Genomic DNA, 22336 nt, shown 5'->3' on the forward strand with positions numbered 1-22336 from the left:
TATTTTTATCAAAAAACAAATTTTAAAAGGTATTTTGGCAAGAAACAGTTTGTATTTGGCCAATTGATATGAAAAATACTTTTGAGTGGCAATCAGTTTTTAACCTAGATTTTAAAAAGTGCTTTTGGGAAGAAATAATTTTTTTTGCTTCTCAAAAATTATTTATGCTTCTACTATTTTTCCTTTTAAAAGCTTAGTCACATAAATTAATTTTTTTAAAGCTTAGCCAAATAGTCTATAAGACAAAATCTCAAAAAGAGCTTCTCCAACATCCTTTTCTTGTAAAAATAGCACGGGCTAGCCAGTTTTCGGACTGATCATTTTAAAATAGCCAACGTTTGCAAAGTCATTGTAAAATATCTAATATTTTGCTGCAACACGAAAAGTTTCAGTATAATATACTGGAGATCGGTGCACCTGTGTATGAACTTCTAGCATATTATGCTGGAACTCCAACACGCGAAAAGTTCCAGTATAATATACTGGAGATTGGAGTAAAAATAGCACGGGCTAGCCAGTTTTCGGACTGATTATTCAAAAATAGCGAGCGTTTGCAAAGTCATTGAAAAATAACCATTATTTTGTTGCAACACGAAAAGTTCCAGCATAATATATTCGAGATCGATGCACCTGTGTATGAATTCCAGCATGTTATGCTGGAATTCCAACACGCGAAAAGTTCCAGTATAATATACTGGATATTGGATCACCGGTATTCCAATCTCCAGTATATTATACTTGAGTTTCAGTATACTTATGCTAGAACTCCAGTCAGTATATTATACTGGAGTATTTTTTCGAATTTTGATCAGCGTTTTTGTTTAAATTTATATTTACATGACAAGTGGCTAAATTTCAATTACTTTTGAAACTATAACTATTTTTGAGTGACCACTTGTAAATCTGATTATTTTTTAATTTCTTCCCTTTTTCTTTTTCTTTTTGCTTCTCCAACTTTTCTTTTCCCGCTGCTTTTCTAACAAATAACAACATGTTATGAAACAATAAAAGAAGAAGAACAGTATTGCAAAGAAAAGTAGGGAGAGAGAATTCTTATTGATTTTTGGGATGAATTACAATGGAATAGAACCCTCTATTTATAGGGAGAGAGTGACTTAGCCACCAGGTAATAAACCCTAGAATCTCTCTAAATATAGACATTCACCATAAATAGAACTCTATTTATAACACTCCCTCTTGAATATCTATTCAACAGATAATGTGCCTCGTTAAAACCTTAACTAAAATAAAACCCAATGGAAAAAATTTTAGAGAAGGAAAAAGAGTACACATATCTAACAATACGCCTTTTGGTTGCCTCGTTAAAAACCTTATAAGAAAAACTTAGTGGGACAAAATCTTGTAAGGGAAAAAGAGTACAACGCGTATTAACTCCCCCTGATGAGAGCATCAATTCACATCTTTAAGCATTTGCATTCCAATCTTGTGCACCATTTTCAAAAGATCTTTGGTAGAGATTTGATAAACAAATCAGTCATATTAACTTGAACAAATTTGTTTCACTTTGAAATCATCATCCCTAATAGATATATTGTCTTCATATGATCTTGTTGGAATCGTCAGTTCAATATCTTCACATAGAGGTGAAAACTCTTGCTATCATATTATCATGCTTATAGTTATAGCAAGATACATTTTTGCACATATTGCACCGAGGAAGTGGTACCTCAAGATCAAGAATTGTAGATGTTTCAAGCAACTTAATTCCTTCATGGATTGTCATATAAGTTAAGTCATATAAGCCATATAATAGACTTTAGATGCATATCAAGTTTTCATGTCATGCTAGACATATAAGATATCGAAAACTGATTGCACATACCATTGACTTTATACTTTCAAGTATTTGAACAACATAGACAAAATTATATGTCTTTCATATGAAACCAATTCTATTCGAATTGTGTCTCTTCCATTTGGCCAATATTTTTGTGTCTGTAGGCGACAGACTTAAGATCCTCATCTATATTTAGCGCTATCATAGATGTCGTCAACGAACATTTTATATCGATTCCAACATTTTTTTATAAAGACATAACATAGAGATCTCTTCGTTCATATATTCAGGTATCTGAATCTCTCATGAGATTTTATAAAGTGTTATGTCATGTGATCTTCTAGATTACTTGCCTCCTTATTATGATCACTTTGATCATTTGTTCATATTCTTTATCAAGAAGTTCTATTTGAAACCGATTTGTCTATACGCTTTAAGCGTACCATAGACTTTGTCCTTCTAGGACTTAATATGAGCATTTGCAATGAGAATATAGTTACTTTCGTTGGGTCAGCAAATGCGTCTAGCATACTTTGCAATATATTGCAAAAGAATTATTTTTTTTATGAACTTCAAGTTCATATTATGATATTCGAGGATCTATATATACAAATGATAATCCGTTCCACGTAACTTTTTCTCAACCGTTTATCATGTCTCCCCCTCATGTTAGAAAAACTAACTTGTTTCCTCAACTTTGAGAACTCATCTTTGTGCGTTATGGTGTTAATCAATATACACCGCACATCAATAATAATAATATGAAATTATTTGGTTCCTGACCCTGAACCATTTGTGAGGGGAGAATGTAATATACTTTCGTATATACCCTATATCAAATTGATATAGATAAGTTTGTTCTCATAGGCAATAGTTTAGCTATTAAGTGGAGACACCCAATAAATTATTTTGCTAAACCAGCTGTGATGTAAACCAACTTATCAAGATGAACTTCTTGAATAGAAAATCTGGAAATTATGCTCGAAATTAAATTATTGAGCAAGTTACCTCGCAAAACACCATGTTGCGGGTTAATAATAATTGCACATGTAACCATCTCATAGATGCATCTTATGTGGTATACATGTCAAATGAATGGGCCCATATTCACTTTTGATATTTTCAGCAATCATGGGTTTCAATCCCAAATTTAGTTGGTCAATTAATTAATGAGAACAAACAATATAAGAGAATTCGTAAAGAACTTTCTAGTTCTTTAATATTTACCCATGTGAATTCTCTATTATTTTTGCACATCATACTTAAATTGATATAGCTAAACCAATTATGTCAACTGAATAAATTATCAATACTGATAAACTTCAAATTTACACCGTGACGTGTAGAATTATCAATAAACTCCAAGTTTATTATGATATGGGTTTTTATATCAATAAACTTCTACTTTTTATTGCATTCTTTTGTTTGTGTAGTACAAACTGGATAATAAAGCGGGTAACTTTTCACATACATATTACCCCGCTACAAGTTGTAGTAATAGAATATATTAAACCTTTCCTTTATTTATAGTCTCAGTATGACCAACCACTTTCGCGAATACTTTAGAAACTAAATAAGTTTCTTTGAGACTTACTACAACACAATATCTTATTGACATTCAATTTTATTTCTCCAAAATAGTGGTAATTGGATCTTCAAGAGCTTTCAATTAATTTTGTACTACCACATATTCATCAACATCCATATGGTCATATATCTCTTTCAAGGAGAAAGTTATACCATTATGGTCATGGTCAAAATTATATGCAAGATAAGTTTCTTGCATTATGTTGCCCTTTACATTGCCAAAATATTTTGGCGTACAATAGGTACGTGACCAATGACCATTCATGCCATAATAATGACATTATGTTTTTATATTTTCTCAAACCTCTTTCTAGAGGTGAGTGTGGTATATTCACTACCACTAGCACGTTCATATTCTTGCAAGAATGAATATGTATTCATAAATCAGATGTGTCACATTCACATCATGAATGGACCATAGTCATCTATATGTGCTTTATAAAATCTCATGTCAAATCGATGATAAATATTATTTTCACAGAATGAAAGATTATTTTGAGAATCCTTATTATTCTCATTATCACAATGATGATGAGGGTCTCCTGGAAATAACCTCTCTGCCCCTCGGGGTAGGGGTAAGGTCTACGTACATATTACCCTTCCCATACCTCACTTGTGGGATTATACTGGGATGTTGTTGTTGTTGTTGTTGTATCACAATGATGACGATTATAATTTCGTCTATTGCCATGTCCACATTCATTGATACCTTCACGGTAATAATTTTGTCTTCTTTCAAACTTATCACATATTGCTATCACATTCTCTTAAGGGAATGAGAATGAAATAAATTCAATGGGACGGGTTTTCACTTCTTGTGCTCATGATCATATATGACTTTGATCATGACAAGGCATACAAATTTTACCACTTCAGGGGGTTATAATTTCTTGCAAATATATTAGAGTTATAATAGAATTCAAGAATTTAAAAGAGAAAAGTAAAGTAAAATACTTACCTTAAATCTAGAATTTAATCCTGAAGGAAGTTCATGGAACAATTGACAATCATTATGCTCAATCCCAAAGCTTCTACTCAATTAATTAGAGTCTCGTGCTGATAACGTGTTATGAAACAACAAAAGAAGAAGAACAATGTTGCAGAGAAAAGTAGAGAGAGAATTCTTATTGATTTTTGGGATGAATTACAGTGGAATAGAACACTCTATTTATAGGGAGATAGTGACTTAGCCACGAAGTAATAAACCCTAGAATCTCTCTAAATATAGGCATTCACCGTAAATAAAATTTTATTTATAACACAACAACAATAATAATATACACAGTATTATCCTACATGGGGTCCGGGACAGTGCGTGCTTCTCCAACAAATAACTTATCTAAAAGATTGTCCAAACGAGTCATGTAGTGTACTAAATAGGAAGGCCCCACGTGTCCTAAGGCGCCTCCATTGCCCTTTGAAGATTCATACCATCATCACATCACGCTTTCTTCACTCTCTTCTGTACTTTCTCGCTGTTTCTTCTTTCAGTGGGCCTCTTTTACTTCTCTCTATCTTCTTCCTCATGCCCAATCTGATCATTATCTTCTTTACCCGTCTCTTTCCATGCCCTTTGAATTTAATTGTATTTTAGGTAAGACCCCTTTTTAAATTTTTCATAATTTTTTTCAACTTTATTGTTAGATTTGTCATTATGTTATTATCACAAATCTTTTCAAGATTTTCAACACCAACCTAATAATGTATTTGGTACTATAATGTGTCAATCTTTTTCTTACTTTTGGTCATTTTTCTTATCAAAGATTGCAACTTTACAACTTTTGTTTGTGTCTCCAGAAAGAGGGGCTTGCAGTAAAAAGATGATACACGACTTTTTGTACTTATCGTGAGAATTATATGCAACTTTAGTGTTTTTGTTTCATTTTCATAATATGTCAATCTTGTGATGATTAAAGTTTTGATCTTTAGCAGTTTCCAATAGATCCATAAACTGACAAAAAAAAATTCTCTTTTTTTCCCTTAAAAAAATAACTGTAAAAAAACAGTATGGATAATGCATAAGTAACAGTAGAAAACACAGCACATGGACTTGTAACTGCATATTTCTTACTTCAATTTCTTCAATTTGCTTATTTTTCACAGGCCATGATATGTGTATTGTGCGAAATCTTGTGGTAGCTTTGTAGATTGATGGGTGAATCCATTGTGCAAACTCCTGCTGTCAAGCACAAGGTACAATATTTCTGTTCTTTGATCAGTTAAAAGTAGCCTATTTTTGGAATTTTTTTTCAAATAATGTTTCTTTGAGTATGCTATATTTGTTGATAATTATTGATTCAATGATCTTGTTGTTGTTAATGCTTGTTCTACTGCTCTATTTGCATCTTGCCTTGAGTCGAGGGCAGGGGTAAGCCTCCCCAAACCCCACTTGTGGGATTATACTGGGTTTTTGCTGTTGTTGTTTATTGATTCAATGATCCTCTTAGATCTTATTTTAAGCCTTAGTGAGTTGTCATTGTGATTCTTGTTTGAGTTTATTGATGAAGTATAGATTTGTGTTTTAATGAGCAGATGGGTGAGTCAGTTGTATCTGGTCCTAGACTTGAAGTATCAGTTTCATTTGGAAGGTTTGAGAATGATGCACTTTCTTGGGAGAAATGGTCATCTTTCTCCCCTAACAAGTATCTTGAAGAAGTTGAGAAGTGTTCGACACCTGGATCAGTAGCTCAGAAGAAGGCATATTTCGAAGCACATTACAAGAAGATTGCTGCTAAGAAGTTGGAGCAATTAGAGGAGGAAACACAACAAGTAGAAAAGGAAACGGAACCTCATGTTTCTGATGGTGATTTCAGTTCATCCAATGGTGAGCAGAAAATGTTGGTGAAAGATTTTAAGACTAGTGATGAAGTTGATGAGCCAAAGGCAGATACTACTGTTGATTTGGAATGTGATAACTTATTACTTACCAATGCTAAGGAACTAACTATATCGGGAATTGATGAGTCAAAAGAAGATATTTCTGTTGATAAAGAGTGTGTTAGCTCATTGGTTACTGAAGTTAAGGAAGGAACTGTATCGGGAGTCGATGAATCGAAGGAGGATATTACCATTGATGTGGAATGTGATAGCTCATTGGTTACTAAACCTAAGGAAGAAACTATTTTGGGAACATGTGATCAAGAAGAAGTTCATAAGGTTGAAGAATGGAATCCTGAAAAAGAATGTCAAGATAGTGTAGTAGAGATTCCACAAGCGGATTCTGAAGCACGAAAATCCTCGTTTAAGAAAAGCAAAACCCCTAAGGCAAATGTAAAGATTGCACCTCGAAAGGTGATATGTTGGAACTTTTCTGGCTATTGGTACTTCAAGTGATTGATCCTAGTTCCTATTATATCTCTTTCCTGTTATTTATGAAGTGTTTCTTCTTTATGTTCAGGTACACACTGTGGAGGATCGGGTATCCGCTGGAACAAAGAAGAAACTGACATCACCTGTGACAAAATCCGCAAGAATTTTCATTCCAACATCTACGCAAGCATCAACTTCTAAGGTCATTACTCCATCTCAACCATCAGTGAAGAAAGTGAGTGGAACGTCAACTCAAAGAAGTAATAATACTCCTTTGGCACAACGAAAGAAAGTTGTTCCTGGGTCATTTGCGTCGTCACCTTCTCAATCGTCAAACAAAAAGTTGAATGGTGCAACGCCTTTATCCTCGAACAAAAAGTTGAACGGTGCAACAATGCAAAGGAGTAAAAATTCTCCTGTACTAGAGAGCAAGAGAGCAGCTCCGACATCATTACACATGTCTCTGAGTTTGAGTTCCGCAAATTCTACAGCTTCTAATACTACAATGAGAAAATCTTTAATCATGGAGAAGATGGGGGACAAGGATATTGTAAAGCGAGCATTTAGGGCTTTCCAGAACAGTTTTAGCCAAGGAAGATCTACCGGAGATATGACATATGGTGGACAAGACCAGGTTCAACATTCAAACATATTTTTTTTTCCATGTAGAATGCCTTAATGTTTCACCAAGTATTTAGCTGTTGGTTTCCATTTGTTTGGTTAGGCGTTGTCAAAGGAATCCGAGCAGAAAATTTCAACTTCTCTGACTCCTCTGAAGGAGAGTGAAAGGTAATTCAATTGCTTCTTTGACTAGCTTGTATAGGTAACACATACTGGTTTCTTTTGACTGCCTACCTACAAATTGTTTAGCATAATTATTCTATGTATATGAGTCTTATGCAAATTAACTGAGTGGCCTCAAAAATTTTCTTTAGGCAAATTGACATATGTATCAGGCTCCAATCTTATCTTAAAAGGGCTTTGCACTTCTTTTCTGGAGGGATCCTGGGGGAGGGACGCATTTATACCACAATTGGGGTTTCCTGTGCCAAACGAATGACACGGCACACTCCTTACCATAAAATGAACGATGAAGAAGACCTGATTTTGTTGGCCACGAGACTGAAGATTTTGTTTCTGTACAAGTTTCATATTCAGTGATTGACTAGATTAGCTGACTTGCTACAGAAGTGATGTAGGAGGAAATGTGTTAGTGTTTGCATTGCATATATATTTTGTTCTTTCCTTCATCTGTGCTTTTCTTCACTAAAACTCGCAATGTAATTGTGTTTTGCGCTTAAAGCCCCAGCTGGCACTTCTTGGTTTTTACTCGCCTCTGATAACACTGCATGACAGCATCTCCATTTGGAAAAATTTAGCTGGAGGCAAGAATTCTATGAATTTCATTTTATTCTATTATTTCGGCAGATGTTGCCAGTCAATTAGGGAAACTAGATCTCATACATGCAAGTAACTATGTTACCCAATGACAGATTAAGGAAGATGCCGAATAAGGAAATCACTCTAAAAGGCCAATCGGGGGCTCGTTCGGCTTATTTGTCATCAGGGTAAGATCTCAGAGATTGTTTCGGGATCCTTCCCATTATAGTCGATGCTTTCTGTTATTTCTTGAATTTTAAAGGGAGCTGCCGGATTTTTTTCCTCCTTATATTATTGCAACAGTGGATTGTTGAATTTTCTTTCTTTTTCCTTTTTAACCATTTGAAACATTCATCAGTACTGCCCCCTGCCCCTTAGGGGAGGGATTATGCTGTCTGAAATTCAAGCCGTCCATTGAACCATACTCAATGAGGGGTCACTGGGACCTTCTTTATCTTATTTATTCTTAAAATCTTACATCTACTCCTATCCATCCCCTCCCCCTAAACAAACAGAGAGTAGTTCAAATAAGGTTGTAGATGGAGTCATCATTCTGTTTAGAGGGATCTACCTTCTCGACCAAATTTTCATGTAGGTTGTTTCCTTCCTTGCATCTCTTTAGCTTATTATTGTGTATTACATTTTCCCTTCTAAAATGGTCCTGGGGCGGTATTGTGAAATTGCTAAGGTGACTGCAGGAGTAAGTCTGTAGGGAGGAATTTTCATCAGTTATTATTCTGTGGTACTTGTGAATTGAAAGTTGTTGAATGAGAACTTCATTTAGCACTCCCCTTTGGATCCTGCTCTACAAACCCTTCAATTAATAAATCTTGGTAACTCTCCCAGTAACTTTCCAAACACACTTCTGTAAAACTTCTAGCCCTAGGTTGAGAGAATTAAACATATACATTCGCATAGTTACTATGCCTCAATTACGTTCAATCCCACTAATCAGTTTTAAAGTTGCAATACATTTGGAGCAGGGCACCTAAAGATGGTGGCATGGTGAAGAAAAAGGTGAATTCTATCAGAGCGTCTACGGGCTCGAGAACTGATAGATCAGCTGATAAATGGAAAGAGGTATTACAAAATCTGGCCCCCATGTTTTTAGTTCTAATTTCTCTAATCTAATATAGTTGACCTACTTTCCACTTTTATCTCTTGTCTCGGTTTTGCTTTACCTTTTCCCTTAAAACAGAAAGTTCTGCGTCGCAAGTACTCGAAGAGATATGCAGCAGCCTTCCTTCATATTGTTGAATAAATTTAGCATTGACGTGATTTCTCTGGAACAAACTATTCATTTATGAGTTACTCCTCTATTTCCATTTTATGTAGTATACTTTCCTTCTTAGTCTGACCCAAAAAAGAATGGCACATTTATAATTTAAAAGCAATTTAACTTTAACTTCCTTTATTACCTTTAATGAGATGATGTATAGCCACACAAATATTTGTGGCTTCTTTTAGACCACAAATTTTTCAAAAGTCTTTCTTTCTTAAACTCTGTGCAGTCAAATACCTTCACATAAAATGGGACAGAGAGAGTATCTTTTACTTTCAGTATTAGAATATGTCAAATCATCTTTCTTATGGTTTCCACCAGTGAAACCTTTCCTATATCTTGACTAGTCAATTGGAATTACTTAATTGTGATAAAGGAAAGCCTATACTGAAATATAAACAAAGTTACAAACAAATGAAAAAGAAAGTATATACTGAATTATCTGGTTTACGGAAACAGCCTCTCTACCCTTCGGGTAGAAGTAAGGTCTGCGTACACATTACCCTCCCCAGACCCCACTTGTGGGATTTTACTGGGTCGTCGTCGTCGTCGTCGTTGTTGTTGTTGTTGTTGTTGTTGTATTTGCATTGAAATGATTAAAAATCCGGTTTTCATATCAATTTTGGTCTTTCAAAATATGACATGCAAACCGCTAAAGTACTTAAAAGTTTGAAAGAAATCTGCAAGCTAGTAAAAGCATTTGTGTTGTCCAAATGACATCAGTTAGCCAACTAGAACTGTTTAGCAAATCTCACCTCCAATGCTATTTGTTTTAAGAAACAAAACCTGCATGAATCTCCCAGCCAACAGTTTGTGTTGGAGAGTGCTTAACCTTCACTATTCGAATTTATAATTATTAATTTCATTGAGCGTTCTGATATGCAGGAGGTTACCAAAGTGAAGATCAAACGACCTGGGTCAAATAGGTGAAATATGAAAGTACACATATCCAAATGGGTGAAAACATGAATTTCGGTATTACCATGATGGTATTTTGTTGAGGAAATGGACCACTGAACGAGTCATGCAGGCAAGATTTCGGGAACTGCTTTTCAAGAACTTCTTATGCAAGAAGAGCCAGTCATCTCTTGAAACTGCTGGCTCAGTCGCCTATTCTTGTATCGATCTGGTGTATTAACACTATGCTGAACTCTTGACAATATCCTCTTGTTCTCTTTGGCAGTTAAAGTCACCATCTAGTGACTAGGTCATTTAGGTTTTATTTTCTTATATTATATAGCATTAGATCTAGTCACCCTTATATGTAAAAATGTATGAGCAGAAAGTGATCTCTATGATTGAAGGTTCCATTGTAGTATCAAAGTTATTGTATGATAGGGTAAAATCTGGTCCATGTCCAAAGTTGATTTTATATGGTATCAAAGTAGTGTAAACATTTGGATTCAATGCTTTGTTTCATGTGAGCTAAGCTTGAAAATATTACACATCTTTTTCATGTGGGTTTACGCCAGGGGTGGACCAACAGTTCTACTTACGGGTTCTCTAGGTTTAGCTTTAGATTATGTATTTGTATTAAAAATTTATTTAATATATATAAATAATTTATATTTTTTTGTATATATATACATATTGTATGTTATTTACAAAAATTATATAAATTTTATACCTTTTTAGGCTACCGAATGTAAATAGTTTCTGGCGTGGGTCAAAAGTAATAATACTCATTTTATTTTTAGTTGAACTTTTTTTTAAAGTAGATTCAAATCTAATAGGTAACGCAAAACTGAGTGCCACATGAAAATTTTACCAAGAAAGAAGTCTCATCTGCCCAACAATATTTAATACATAGAAACAATCTTTAAAAGAAATCAGCGAAAACTTCTAAAGAGATCTCCTAAATGAAGAAAAGACCACAAAGGCACATTAGCAATAGTAATTTGGCCAAAAAGAACATCTCTTTCCATTTACAAAACAAAAAGATGTATCTTAGTGCGCAAGCACCCACAATCATGCTAGATCCAAAAAAGGGACCACACTCCGTGATGTAAACAGTTTATCTTTAACTCATAAGATATAGATAATTTTAGTGATGTAAACAGTTTATCTTTAACTCATAAGATATAGATAATTTTACTATTACTTCAAGGCTCTTCTTCCATAGAGAAAATAATGGTGGAAAATAGCAACTTTACACAGCTTTCTTATATGAGAACGTTTCTCGGTCTCAATACACAGTAATTCTAGCTTCAATAAAGCAGACGAGAGAAGCCAAAGAATCCACAATTAACTTGTAGTGCTACGTTTCTTACATCTTTTCTTCCCTGACTTCAAATAACTTGAATTTCGATACTATGAATAGCTGTATGTAACTTGGAAGTTAAGGACAACAAAGATCATAGCATAAATAATACTACTAACATTGGTCTCGAAAAAAAATAGAAAAAACGCCAAAATAATATCTACATCTAAAGCAAGGGAAGGAGAAAGCATGTGCCAGAAACATATTCTGTCAAACTACAAATATTAAGAAGGAAACATAATAAACCTAAGAAACTGAAACTGACCAGACTTCCTTTGTACATCAGTTAAATCTAGAGTACCGTGCCAGAATAACTACGATATAAATTTTTAGAGTCCCTGGCATGAAGACCAATAGCATCTCTCAGTTGTCCAGGTTTGGAGAACAATACATGGCGCTCTACACTTAGCCTATGCTAATACGGCCTGATCATCCCTTCCTGGGTTTCTTTCTTCAGATGGAATCAATTCATTGTTCCGTAATGGTTCAGACGGAAGCAATTCATTGTTCTGTTCTGGTTCAGATGGAAGCAATGCATTGTTCTGTTCTGGTTCAGATGGAAGCAATGCATTGTTCTGTTCTGGTATAGACACAAGCAATTCATTGTTCTGTTCTGGTTCAGACATCAGCAAGTCATTCTCCTGTTCTAGTTCAGACGGAAGCAACTCAATTTTCTGTTCTGGTTCAGACATAAGCAATTCACTGTTCTGTTCTGGTTCAGACGGAAGCAATTCATTGTTGCGTTCTGGTTCAGACATAAGCAAGTCGTTGTTCTGTTCCGGTTCAGACGGAAGCAAGTCATTCTTCTGTTGTGGTTCAGGCATAAGCAACTCATTGTTCTGTTCTGGTTCAGAGGGAAGCAATTCCTTGTATGGTTCAGATACAAGCAATTCATTGTTCTGTTCGGATTCAGAGGGAAGCAATTCATTGTTCTGTTCTGGACTTCCTTTTGTCACACCAAAAGCTAATTGTATTGATCGCCATGCTTTGTGGTAACTAATGTTCAGCCCAAATCTCTTTCTCATTTCTTCCTTCACAAAATTTGGTGTCATCTCTGTTTCATATTCAGGTAGAAGCTCACGGATATAATCGGATATGACCCTGGATGTTGCGTGCCGTTGTTGGTCAGGCTGAAGCACATCAGCAGAGCAACTATGGTCTTCTACATACTTCGAAATCTTGAATAATGCAGAATCACGGACCCGTGAAGCATGCAAATACCAACTGCAATTGTCATCATAACACTTCAGATAATACCTTTTTTTGGTCGATCTGACGGTCTTGAATTTGAAGTGGTATTGAATTGCACTATTTGTGAAACATTTCTTCAAACTTTCTTTGTTCTCAAACAGCGATCCCACAGCTATTTCATCCAATGAAGCATTTCCTCCCAAAACCACTGTTGGCCAATCATTTCTTTTACTCCTCGACCTTTTTCTTTTTTTTATTACTTTTCTGGGTAGGGACCTTTTTCTTAGTTTCATACCATGCGTTGATTGTGCCGTGTCCACAGATTTTTCTTTTGTTTCCAGAGATTCAAACTCCGTTATTGGCTCAACCGGTATCAATGCCTCATCTCTGTCAATCTGCATTTCCTCGTGTTGTACAATATTGACTTCTTCGGTTTTTGAATACCTTGCTGACAAAGAGTTCCTTTCCGCCATATCAACAATGAAACGGGAAGTTTTGAAATTTGGATCATTTTTCAGCAAGTAGATGCAAGTAGTAACTTCCTCGTCGTTTGTCACTAGCATCCCTTTGCTTGTTTCTAGATTCGTGTCAAACCAAATAGTTGGTTGAACCTCACCCCTTTTCAGTTTTAGGACCTGAAAAATCTTTTCGACAAGATCTTCAAACGTTATTCCATCATTCACAAGAATTAATTTGATCTCATGATACAAATACTTGTTATCTGTAGTCCATTTTCCATTGTAAGCAATATAGATGCAAACCCTATCCATCCTGCATCAATTGAAACAAAGGCATTAGGCATACATCTAAAGAATATGAATTATTCGGTGGCAAATTTGGCCGAGTGGGAACAAATTATCAATGCAGACATTCAAATCAGTATTATCTTTAGACCAGTGGTATAAACGTAGAAAAACAAAAAAAATAAAGGCAGATATTCATATCAACAGGAACATAAATGCTCTGTGATCTTTGCAGTTTGCACGCCTTCAATGTTTATTGAAAGATAATAGAGAACATAGTGTGAGACAAAGAAGTGAAGAAAGTAAGAAAGGCAGACAATTTATCCTAGTGGGCTAAAGTTTCCGGGAAAAAAATTACGAAAGCGTATATTGAAATCGGCAGTAACATTAGGTAGGATCTTTTTATTGATGAGAAAAAATTGTCAGGCATTAATTTTGTCGCAAGAGCATTGCAATGGATTCTTACTTCAGGTCCTGAGTTGACCTTTTGGGTCTGTGCCTCACTGTTTACTTCAGATCATCAGCTACAAAGGCCTATCTCAATTATGATTTAAAGACGTGGACATGATGAACTTGCTGGTCTTATTTTCAACAAATTTTGTGCTTGAGGCATTTTTGCTGTTCTGCCTAACAAGTAGTAACACATTTAGATGTGGTTCACTAATTAGTACTCTAGAAAGAAAATAGAAATGATTCTTAAGTAGTCCTAACTTAGTTAAAATTGTTTTGTGATAACAACCCGGCCAGTCGTTTTGCGTATTTGAGCCCCGATCCCCTATTTGATGTTTTCCGCCTGTGTGTTTGTGGTTTTATGACTTGCGGGGTGGTTGGTTTGGCTTCAGGAAGGTTTGAAAGTGAATCGAACACTTAGTCTCATTTTGGAAGCTTAAATTGTAAGAGTTGACCAAGATTTGACTTTTGAGTAGATGACCTCGGATTGGTATTTTGATTAGCCCAAAAGGTTCGTATGGTGATTTTGGACTTAGGCATGTGTTTCGAATTGGATTTGGAGGTTCCTAGGGTGATTCAGCTCTATTTGCCGAAAGTTGGTAATTTATAGGTTTGGGAGTTCATAGGTTTGACCGGGGGTTGACTTCAATGATATCGGAATCGGATTGTTATTTTGGAACATGGTATAGGTTTGTTATGTTATCTGGATCTTGTGTGCAAAATTTGGTTGGAATCTGGATTGGTTAGGCTTGAATTGGACGCTTGGTTGCAAGTTGGAAGTTCATGAACTTAAGAAACGGATTTTTTTTGCAAATTCTTAAGTTGTTATTTTAATGGCACCAAAACAACAACATACCCAGTAAAATCCCACTAGTGAGGTCTGGGGAGAGTAGAGTGTACGCAGACCTTACCCCTACCCCGATAAAGAGTAGAGAGGCTGTTTCCGAGAGACTCTCGGCTCAACAGGAAGCACAATAATATCAGAAAAGAAATAAGGGAAAAGGCAGGTAACAACAAAAGATGCCAAAAGAAAGATAATAACAACAAAGAAGTGAAAGGACAATAACACAAAACTATGCAAAACAACAAGGTGAACACAACATAGACCGCTAACAAACCTACACGAAACTCTATCAGACTACCCGGTACAAAGAGGGAAGAACTCTCGACTACCCCCTTAACCTACCATCCTAATGCTCGACCTCCACATGATCCTATCAAGAGCCATGTCCTCGGAAATCTGAAGTCGCGTCATGTCCTTCCTGATCACCTCGCCCCAATACTTCTTAGGCCGCTCTCTGCCTCTTCTCGTACCTGTCAAAGTCAACCGCTCACACCTCCTAACCGATGCATCTATGCTAATATTTAATGGCACCAAAAGAATATATCTAATATTTATTTTAGTATTTTTTTTAAGTTCCGCTTTACTCAGGGTTGGCTCAAGGATATGCGGGGCCTAAAGCCAAAGTTTAATATGAGGCCTAAATATTTAAAAGAAAGTTATACTAATATATATGGTTTCATTTGAAGTCTATTCTTCTAGCTTTTTGAAATACAAAGTTTTTAATAATCTTTTTTATAATCGATTTTCTCTAATTATTCTTATCCAATTAATAATATAACCAACTCATTTAATCTTTCTTGAGATATTGTTAATCGATAAGATTTTATAGAGCAATAAAAAAATAGAACTATTGAATGCTTAAAAGTATTGTTGAACGGTGGAGCTAATGAAATCTTGAAGAAAGAAAGTGAGTAATGAAATCTTGGACAAAGAAGGTGAGCAAGAATATTAAAAGAAAGACAAAAAATATGTAGGGTTTCTGAAATATGAAGAGATTGGGGAAAAGAAAGATTGACTTAGACATATCAAAGAAGGGAGAGTAAATTTTTTATACATTATCTAATGAAGGAGTCAACCTGAAACGTTGAAAAAATTATTCATCTACCCACTTTTAAATATGTCAAATTATTACTTTACTTACATATCTAAAGAGCTCTATTTCCTTTTATATTTAAAACACTCTACTTTTATATTAAAAGTACTAAATATTATTTTTTAAATACCTATAATCCTATTATTTTTAAAAATGGGGACCCCCAAATTTGGGGGCCTAAAGCACAAGCTTTACCCCCTCGTCACGTTAGGCTCTAGCTTCACTTCAAAAAAGTGAGCGCTTTGCTTCTCGCTTTAAGTGAAAAGGGGCTTGTCGCTTTTACTCGCTTCATGCTCTTCACAACACTGGTTGATAAACTATGTACAATTTATTTTCTAATAACTGATTATCATGACTTTAAGAAAAAGGCTAAAAATTGCTCCTACTACACAAGAAGATATAATTGAGCACCTGTTTTCACACAGAGTGCATTTATAATGACGAGTTTAAAGCAACTTATTCATTCTCCTTTAGCTGTTCATCTGTTTTAACAGGGTCAACAGCTATCTGCATAGGATATACTAATTCAATTCAGAAGGCGCAAATATTAAGACACATGCTTGAAAAGACACGTTACATATTGTCTAGATAAATTAAGCATGACAAATTTCTTATAAATTTTTTAAACAAAGTCTAAAATTACAACTTCCAAATCTTTTAGTTATGGCATTAGCTTTTATACTTCTTAATCTTAACAAACCAAACACAATAAGGGCTCGTGTGGTTCAAAGGCATAAGGATCAGTAACGCAAAGATTAAGATTATCGGAAAATTAAGGAAAATCCCTAGAATAAGAAAGAGGATGCCTGCAACTATTTAAATAAACCAAAACCCTAATTTCCTAGTCTTCACGCAAAAAAATCAATGCATAAATAAATTCTTTCAAACACAAACAAGAAGAAGCAGAGAAATCTCTGATAGATGAGAGAACAAGATGAATCAAATATAAAAAATACGAAGGTGCGCGGGGAAAATTCCGAAAGACTTACCGGTAACAAAGTATTCAAAGCTGAGAGGAACAAAAGCAAGGGTTAGATGAGAGGAGCAGCGGCTGATTAGCAGAAGAAAATTTGGGGAAACGGCGAGAGACAGAGAAAGAGGCTCTGAAATTTTCTAGGGCACTCTTGTATTTTGAGTCAATTGCGGCTACACCCTTGTATTTTAAAATCGCACAGTTATACCCTTTTACTTTTAAATTTTAAAAAAATATCTATATCTATAATTTAAGGGTGGCAAGTGGGTCGGTTAGGCCCTGCTCAGGCCCACGAGTCCACATGGGTAGTGGGCCTAAAATGACCTACCCGTTTAAGCCCGGGACCGAGGGGTTTGAGGCCCATGTGGACCGGTTCACACGCGAAGCCCATTAGGACCGGGACTGTTTGGGCCCGGGACCGGCTCCTAAGTGGGTTGATTCAACCGGTCTCAAACGGTCCTAAACGGGCCCAACGACTATAATTTTAAAAAAAAAATCTTCTAAAAATCTGACAGTTGGCTATTGAAAAAATAGCCGTTATGAGTGCCAAAATGGTCCTTGGCTATTTATAAAATAGCCATTTAAACCCCCCCCCCCCCCCAACTTTATTTTAACCCCAAACTTTTTATAATTATATTTTTTTCCTATTTTCAACTATAAATATCTCCTCATTCTTTCATTTTTCTTCACCATCTCTCTCATTCTCTCTCTAATTTTCTTCTAAAATTGGTTACTTTGTTGTTGCAACTTGTGTGAAAAATTGTGAAGTTGGTGAATTGAAGTACTCAAGTCTTCAAATCTTCAACAATAATTAATTTCAACAAGTTGTTCGTCAATCCGGTAAACTCGTTCCAACTCTTTAGTTTTAATATTATATTTTTGTTTGTTTTATTTAATCACTTTGTATAATTATAATTAAGATGGCATATTCCTTAAAAAAATATTTAGTAAAAATAAGGGAAAATCCAAGAGCGGTGAATCTAGTGGTCAATCTATTCCTCCTCTAATTCCCCGACCTCCCCTACTCAAACCCCTTACCCGCCCTCCACCTACTCATATTCTTGATAGTGATAATATTTTATTACAATTTACGGATAGTCAATATGTGCATAATGTTGGTGGTGGTGAATGCGTAGACGATGAATATATGAACAACCTTTATGGTAATCCAACTATAAATGAAGAAGATGAGCGGGAAATAGATTTAGATGAAATGCAATTGGATGATGATACACCCCCAAGTCCTGTTGCTCAAGTTAACCCAACTAATCCAAATGATGCTCTGGATGACCTGTGATGACCTTTTTCTATGATCTGAGGCCTTAAATACCTCTTTTTGTCTCACCTCGATTTGCAAGGGCGCATTTTCGGAAAGCTTTTATGTGAAAATTAAGTGAAATAAGGGAATTTGCTTTTAAAATTAAATAAAATTGACTTTGGTCAACATCTTTGGTAAACGAACCCGGACCCGTGATCTGACGGTCTCATAGGGTCCGTAGTAAAATTTGGGACTTCGGCATATGCCCGGAATCGAATTCCGAGGCACCAAGCCCGAGAAATAAATTTTTAACGAAAATTATTTTCTAAAATATATAAGAATTTTTGGAAATGAAAGATGTTTGAAATTGATGATATCGAGCCCGTATTTAGGTTTTGGAGCCCGATCCAAGTTTGAAATAATAATTAGGTTGAATCTGTAAAATTTGGTAAAGATCGGAATTGGTTTGGTATAAAACGGACTTAAAGTTGAGAAATTGGAAATTTTGGTGTTCTTGAATAAACATGAATTTGGGGTTTAATTCGTAGTTGTTGATATTATTTTAAAGATTTGATTGCACGAGCAAGTCCGTATGCTGTTTTTAGATTAGTGTGCATGTTTGGTTTGGAACTCCGAGGGCTCGGGTGAGTTTTGGATAGACCACGGAGTGAAATTGGACTTAGGATCAAGTACTGGTATCTGGTATTTTTGCCCAGGCCTCTGATCTCGCAATTGCGAGATCAGGCTTCGCAATTGCGAAGTTCTCAGGCTTGGTAATTGCGACATAGGCGTTGCAAATGCGAACCAAGCCTCGGCAGGCCTTGGTCGCAAATGTGACCCATTTATCGCAAATGCGAAGGGTCCCTTGCAAATGCGAAGGTGACCGGATTCCTTCAAGGTCGCAAAGGCGACATAGTCTTCGCATTTGCGAAGTCAGCAGGTTTTGAAAGGGTTCGCAATTGGTCGCAATTGTGACATCTGCAACCTGCTAAATCATAACTTAGCCGAAAATTTCTCATTTTTCAGACCCTCTCAAACCAAAAACACCTTTGGGCGATTTTTCAAAGACAACTACCCTTCCAAATCGATTGTAAGTCATTTCTAACTCATTTTCTTCAATCTTTAATATCTTTTCACATAATTTCAACTCAAAATCAAGAGTTTTCATGGGGGAAATTGAGTGTTTTGGGTAGAACTTAGGTTTTTCAAATTTTGGGGATTTGGACCTTGATTTGAGGTTCGATTTCAAAACAAATTATATATTTGGATTCGTAGGTGAATGGGTAATCGGGTTTTGGTTTGAATCTCGGGTTTTGACCATGTGGGCCCGGGGTTAATTTTTGACTTTTTGGAAAAAACTTTAGAAAACCTATTTTCATGCATTAGAATTGATTCATTTAGCATTTATTGATATCGTTAAGTAAATTGTGCTAGACACAAGCAAATTGGTGGTGGAAACAAGAGGTAAAGCGGTAGTTGAGGCTTGAATTGTGTTCGTGACATCGAGGTAAGTGTTTGGTCTAACCTTAGCTTGAGGGATTAAGAGTCGGGTCTTATTTGCTATGTGTTAATTGTTGGGTACAACGTATAGGCATGGTGACGAGTATCTATACGTTGGTATCAAGCATGCCCGTGAGTCTTATACTATGACTAATGTGACTCTGTTTCGTATTGTTCATGCTTTATATGATGATTTCTATTGTTGAACAAGACGTGTGGAAGTATTGTTGGTAATTGATCATTGTAGAGCGTTGGCTCAAGTTGAGAAATGAGTTGTGAAGAAATTGAGGAAAAGAGAAGAGGTTTATAATATTGTCTCCTTTGCCGGGATGTTATTATTTTTGATATTATCTCCCTTGCCGGGACGTTATTATTCATGATATTGTTTCTCTTACCGGGATATTGTTGTTATGCTATTGTTCCCTTGCTGAGATTTTATTTAAATATTATTGATTCCCTTGCCCAAATTGCTTTGTGATTATTGCTTGGGGTGAGGAAGAGTGTAAAACACGAAGGGTGATGCCGTGTATGATTTTTGATAGTGTTAATGCACAAAGGGTGATGTCGTGTCGATATTGTGAGGTAAAAGCATGAAAGGTGATGCCGTGCCGCACGATGTACAATTCCGTGCCATGATATAAGTGATAATGCACGAAGGATCATTCTGTGCCATGATTATGTGAGGTAAAAGCACGAAGGGTGATACCGTGCCGATTTTATTGATTTTATGGTGATGACGAAAGTAAAAGCACGAAGGGTGATGTCGTGCACTTGTTTTTTATTTCTGATTCTTATTAATAATTGAACTTTGATGTTCCTTATATTTATCTGATGTTCTTCTGTTATTACTTGATGACCCCCACAACATGTTTCCCATCCTATCCTTAACTGTACATTTCTGCCTTTATTTTCCGATGTATATGATTTAACTGCACAGGTTTATTTGGTAGTCATGTCCTAGCCTCGTCACTACTTCGCCGAGGTTAGGCTAGGCACTTGCAAGCACATGGGGTCGGTTGTGTTGATACTACACTCTGCACTGTGTGCAGATCCTGGTGCTGCATCTTTTGGACCGCAATGAGGTGGCTGCCTTCAGTCCATTCAGGTGACCCGAGGTAGTCCTGTAGGCATCCGCAGGCCTTGGCGTCTCTTTCTATCATTTCCTTATGTTTTTACTTATTCAGAGATAGATTCGTGTATTTCTATTCAGACTTTATTTGTAGTATTCATAGATGGTCCGTGACATTGTGACACCAAAATCTGGGTAGAGTTGTACTTAGACTTCCGCAGTTTGTATTAATCTAAATTATCCAATTTCATTTTCCGCATTGTTTTTGTTATCACTATTTCTGCTGCTTTCGTTATGTTGTTTTGGAATTGCTAAGGGATTAAAAATGAAAATGGTTAAATAATTGGACTAATTGGCTTGCCTAGCTTTCACCAGTAGGTGCCAATACGACTCCCGAGGGTGGAAAATCTGGGTCGTGACAAGTTGGTATCAAAGCTCTAGGTTACTTAGGTCTCACAATTCACGGACAAGCTTAGTAGAGTTTGAGGGATCCATACGGAGACGTTTGTATTTATCCCTAGAGGCTACAAAGTTAGGAAAAACTTCACATCTATTCTTTTCTGTCGTGCTATTTGGTTTCTCAATGCTAATTGAATTTCTACTCTGTTCTTTCGCAAATGGAGAGAACACGCGCTTCCTCATCCACTGATCAGCAGCCCAAGCCCCTAGCAGTGCTCCCATGAGGGGCAGTGGCCGAGGCCAAGGCCGTGCTAGAGGCCAAGGTAGGGGCAAAGCTCAGCCCAGAGCAGCTGCACCAGCGGCGGAGCCTCAGGTTGAGTTTGATGATTAGGTTCCGACCCAGGCAGTTCCGGTGGGCCCATCTCAGGTCCTAGAGGGGTTCATTGCTACCCCAGTACTCCAGGATACTCTGGTCCGTGTAGTGGGACTTATGGAAAGTGTCACCCAAGCAGGCTTACTTCCAGTAGCACCAGCCGTCTCTCAGGCTAGGGGAGGAGCACAGACTCTCGCTACCCGCACTCCGGAGCAGATGGCTCCCCAGTTCCAGACTCCAGCAGCTCAGCCAGTTGGAGCAGTTCAACCGGGTGTGGTAGCTCAGACTGGTGATTGAGCAGCTTTATCTACTGATGCCTTGTGGAGATTGGACAGGTTCACCAAGCTCTTCACTGCTATTTTCAATGGTGCATCTTTTGAGGATCCCCAGGATTATTTAGACAACTGTCATGAGGTTCTCAGGAACATGGGGATAGTGGAGACCAATGGGGTTAACTTTGCTGCTTTTCGCTTATCTGGATCCGCCAAGAGTTGGTGGAGATATTATTATTTGGCTAGACCAGCTGGGTCACCAGCTTTGACTTGGGATCAGTTTTCTCAGCTATGTCTGGAGAAGTTTCTTCCTATCACTCAGAGGGAGAAATATCGGAGGCATCTCGAGCATCTCCAGCAGGGTTTTATGACCGTTACTCAGTACGAGACCAGATTTATTGACTTGACACGTCATGCTCTTCTTATACTTCCCACTGAGAGAGAGAGAGGGGGGAGGTTCATTGAGGGACTCGTTCAGTCTATTCGATTGTAGATGGATAAGGAGACGGGGGAGTGAGATTTCTTTTTAGGATACGGCCAATGTGGCCAGGAGAG

The 22336-nt window shown here is 36.6% G+C and overlaps 2 protein-coding genes across 7 annotated transcripts; one reads left to right on the top strand and one right to left on the bottom strand.

Moving 5' to 3' along the window:
- Positions 1-4800: 4800 nt before the first annotated feature.
- On the top strand, positions 4801-10763 carry LOC104229349 (protein WVD2-like 7). 4 transcript variants are annotated; one of them, XM_070160161.1, is made up of 9 exons: positions 5063-5095; positions 5183-5231; positions 5489-5578; positions 5918-6676; positions 6783-7328; positions 7419-7483; positions 8188-8262; positions 9058-9154; positions 10242-10763. In XM_070160161.1, exons 3-9 carry the CDS (start codon positions 5537-5539, stop codon positions 10284-10286), a joined length of 1629 nt encoding a protein of 542 aa, XP_070016262.1. In that variant the 5' UTR covers positions 5063-5095; positions 5183-5231; positions 5489-5536; the 3' UTR covers positions 10287-10763. The 4 variants fall into 4 exon arrangements, with proteins under 4 accessions (XP_009780283.1, XP_009780280.1, XP_070016262.1 ...); XM_009781978.2 differs by lacking the exons at positions 5063-5095; positions 5183-5231 and adding an exon at positions 4805-4979; XM_070160160.1 differs by lacking the exon at positions 5063-5095 and having other exon boundaries at positions 5104-5231.
- Positions 10764-11545: 782 nt separating this feature from the next.
- LOC104229348 (uncharacterized) lies at positions 11546-17083 on the bottom strand. 3 transcript variants are annotated; one of them, XM_070160515.1, is made up of 4 exons: positions 16927-17074; positions 16349-16444; positions 15187-15314; positions 11546-13578 (listed from the first exon to the last, which is right to left on the bottom strand). In XM_070160515.1, the coding sequence occupies exon 4, from the start codon at positions 13575-13577 to the stop codon at positions 12027-12029; it is 1551 nt and encodes a 516-aa protein (XP_070016616.1). In that variant the 5' UTR covers position 13578; positions 15187-15314; positions 16349-16444; positions 16927-17074; the 3' UTR covers positions 11546-12026. The 3 variants fall into 3 exon arrangements, with proteins under 3 accessions (XP_070016616.1, XP_070016617.1, XP_009780275.1); XM_070160516.1 differs by lacking the exon at positions 16349-16444; XM_009781973.2 differs by lacking the exons at positions 15187-15314; positions 16349-16444 and having other exon boundaries at positions 16927-17083.
- Positions 17084-22336: the final 5253 nt, after the last annotated feature.

Source organism: Nicotiana sylvestris, chromosome 10 (genome assembly GCF_000393655.2).
Source record: "Nicotiana sylvestris chromosome 10, ASM39365v2, whole genome shotgun sequence".
Taxonomy (NCBI): domain Eukaryota; kingdom Viridiplantae; phylum Streptophyta; class Magnoliopsida; order Solanales; family Solanaceae; genus Nicotiana; species Nicotiana sylvestris.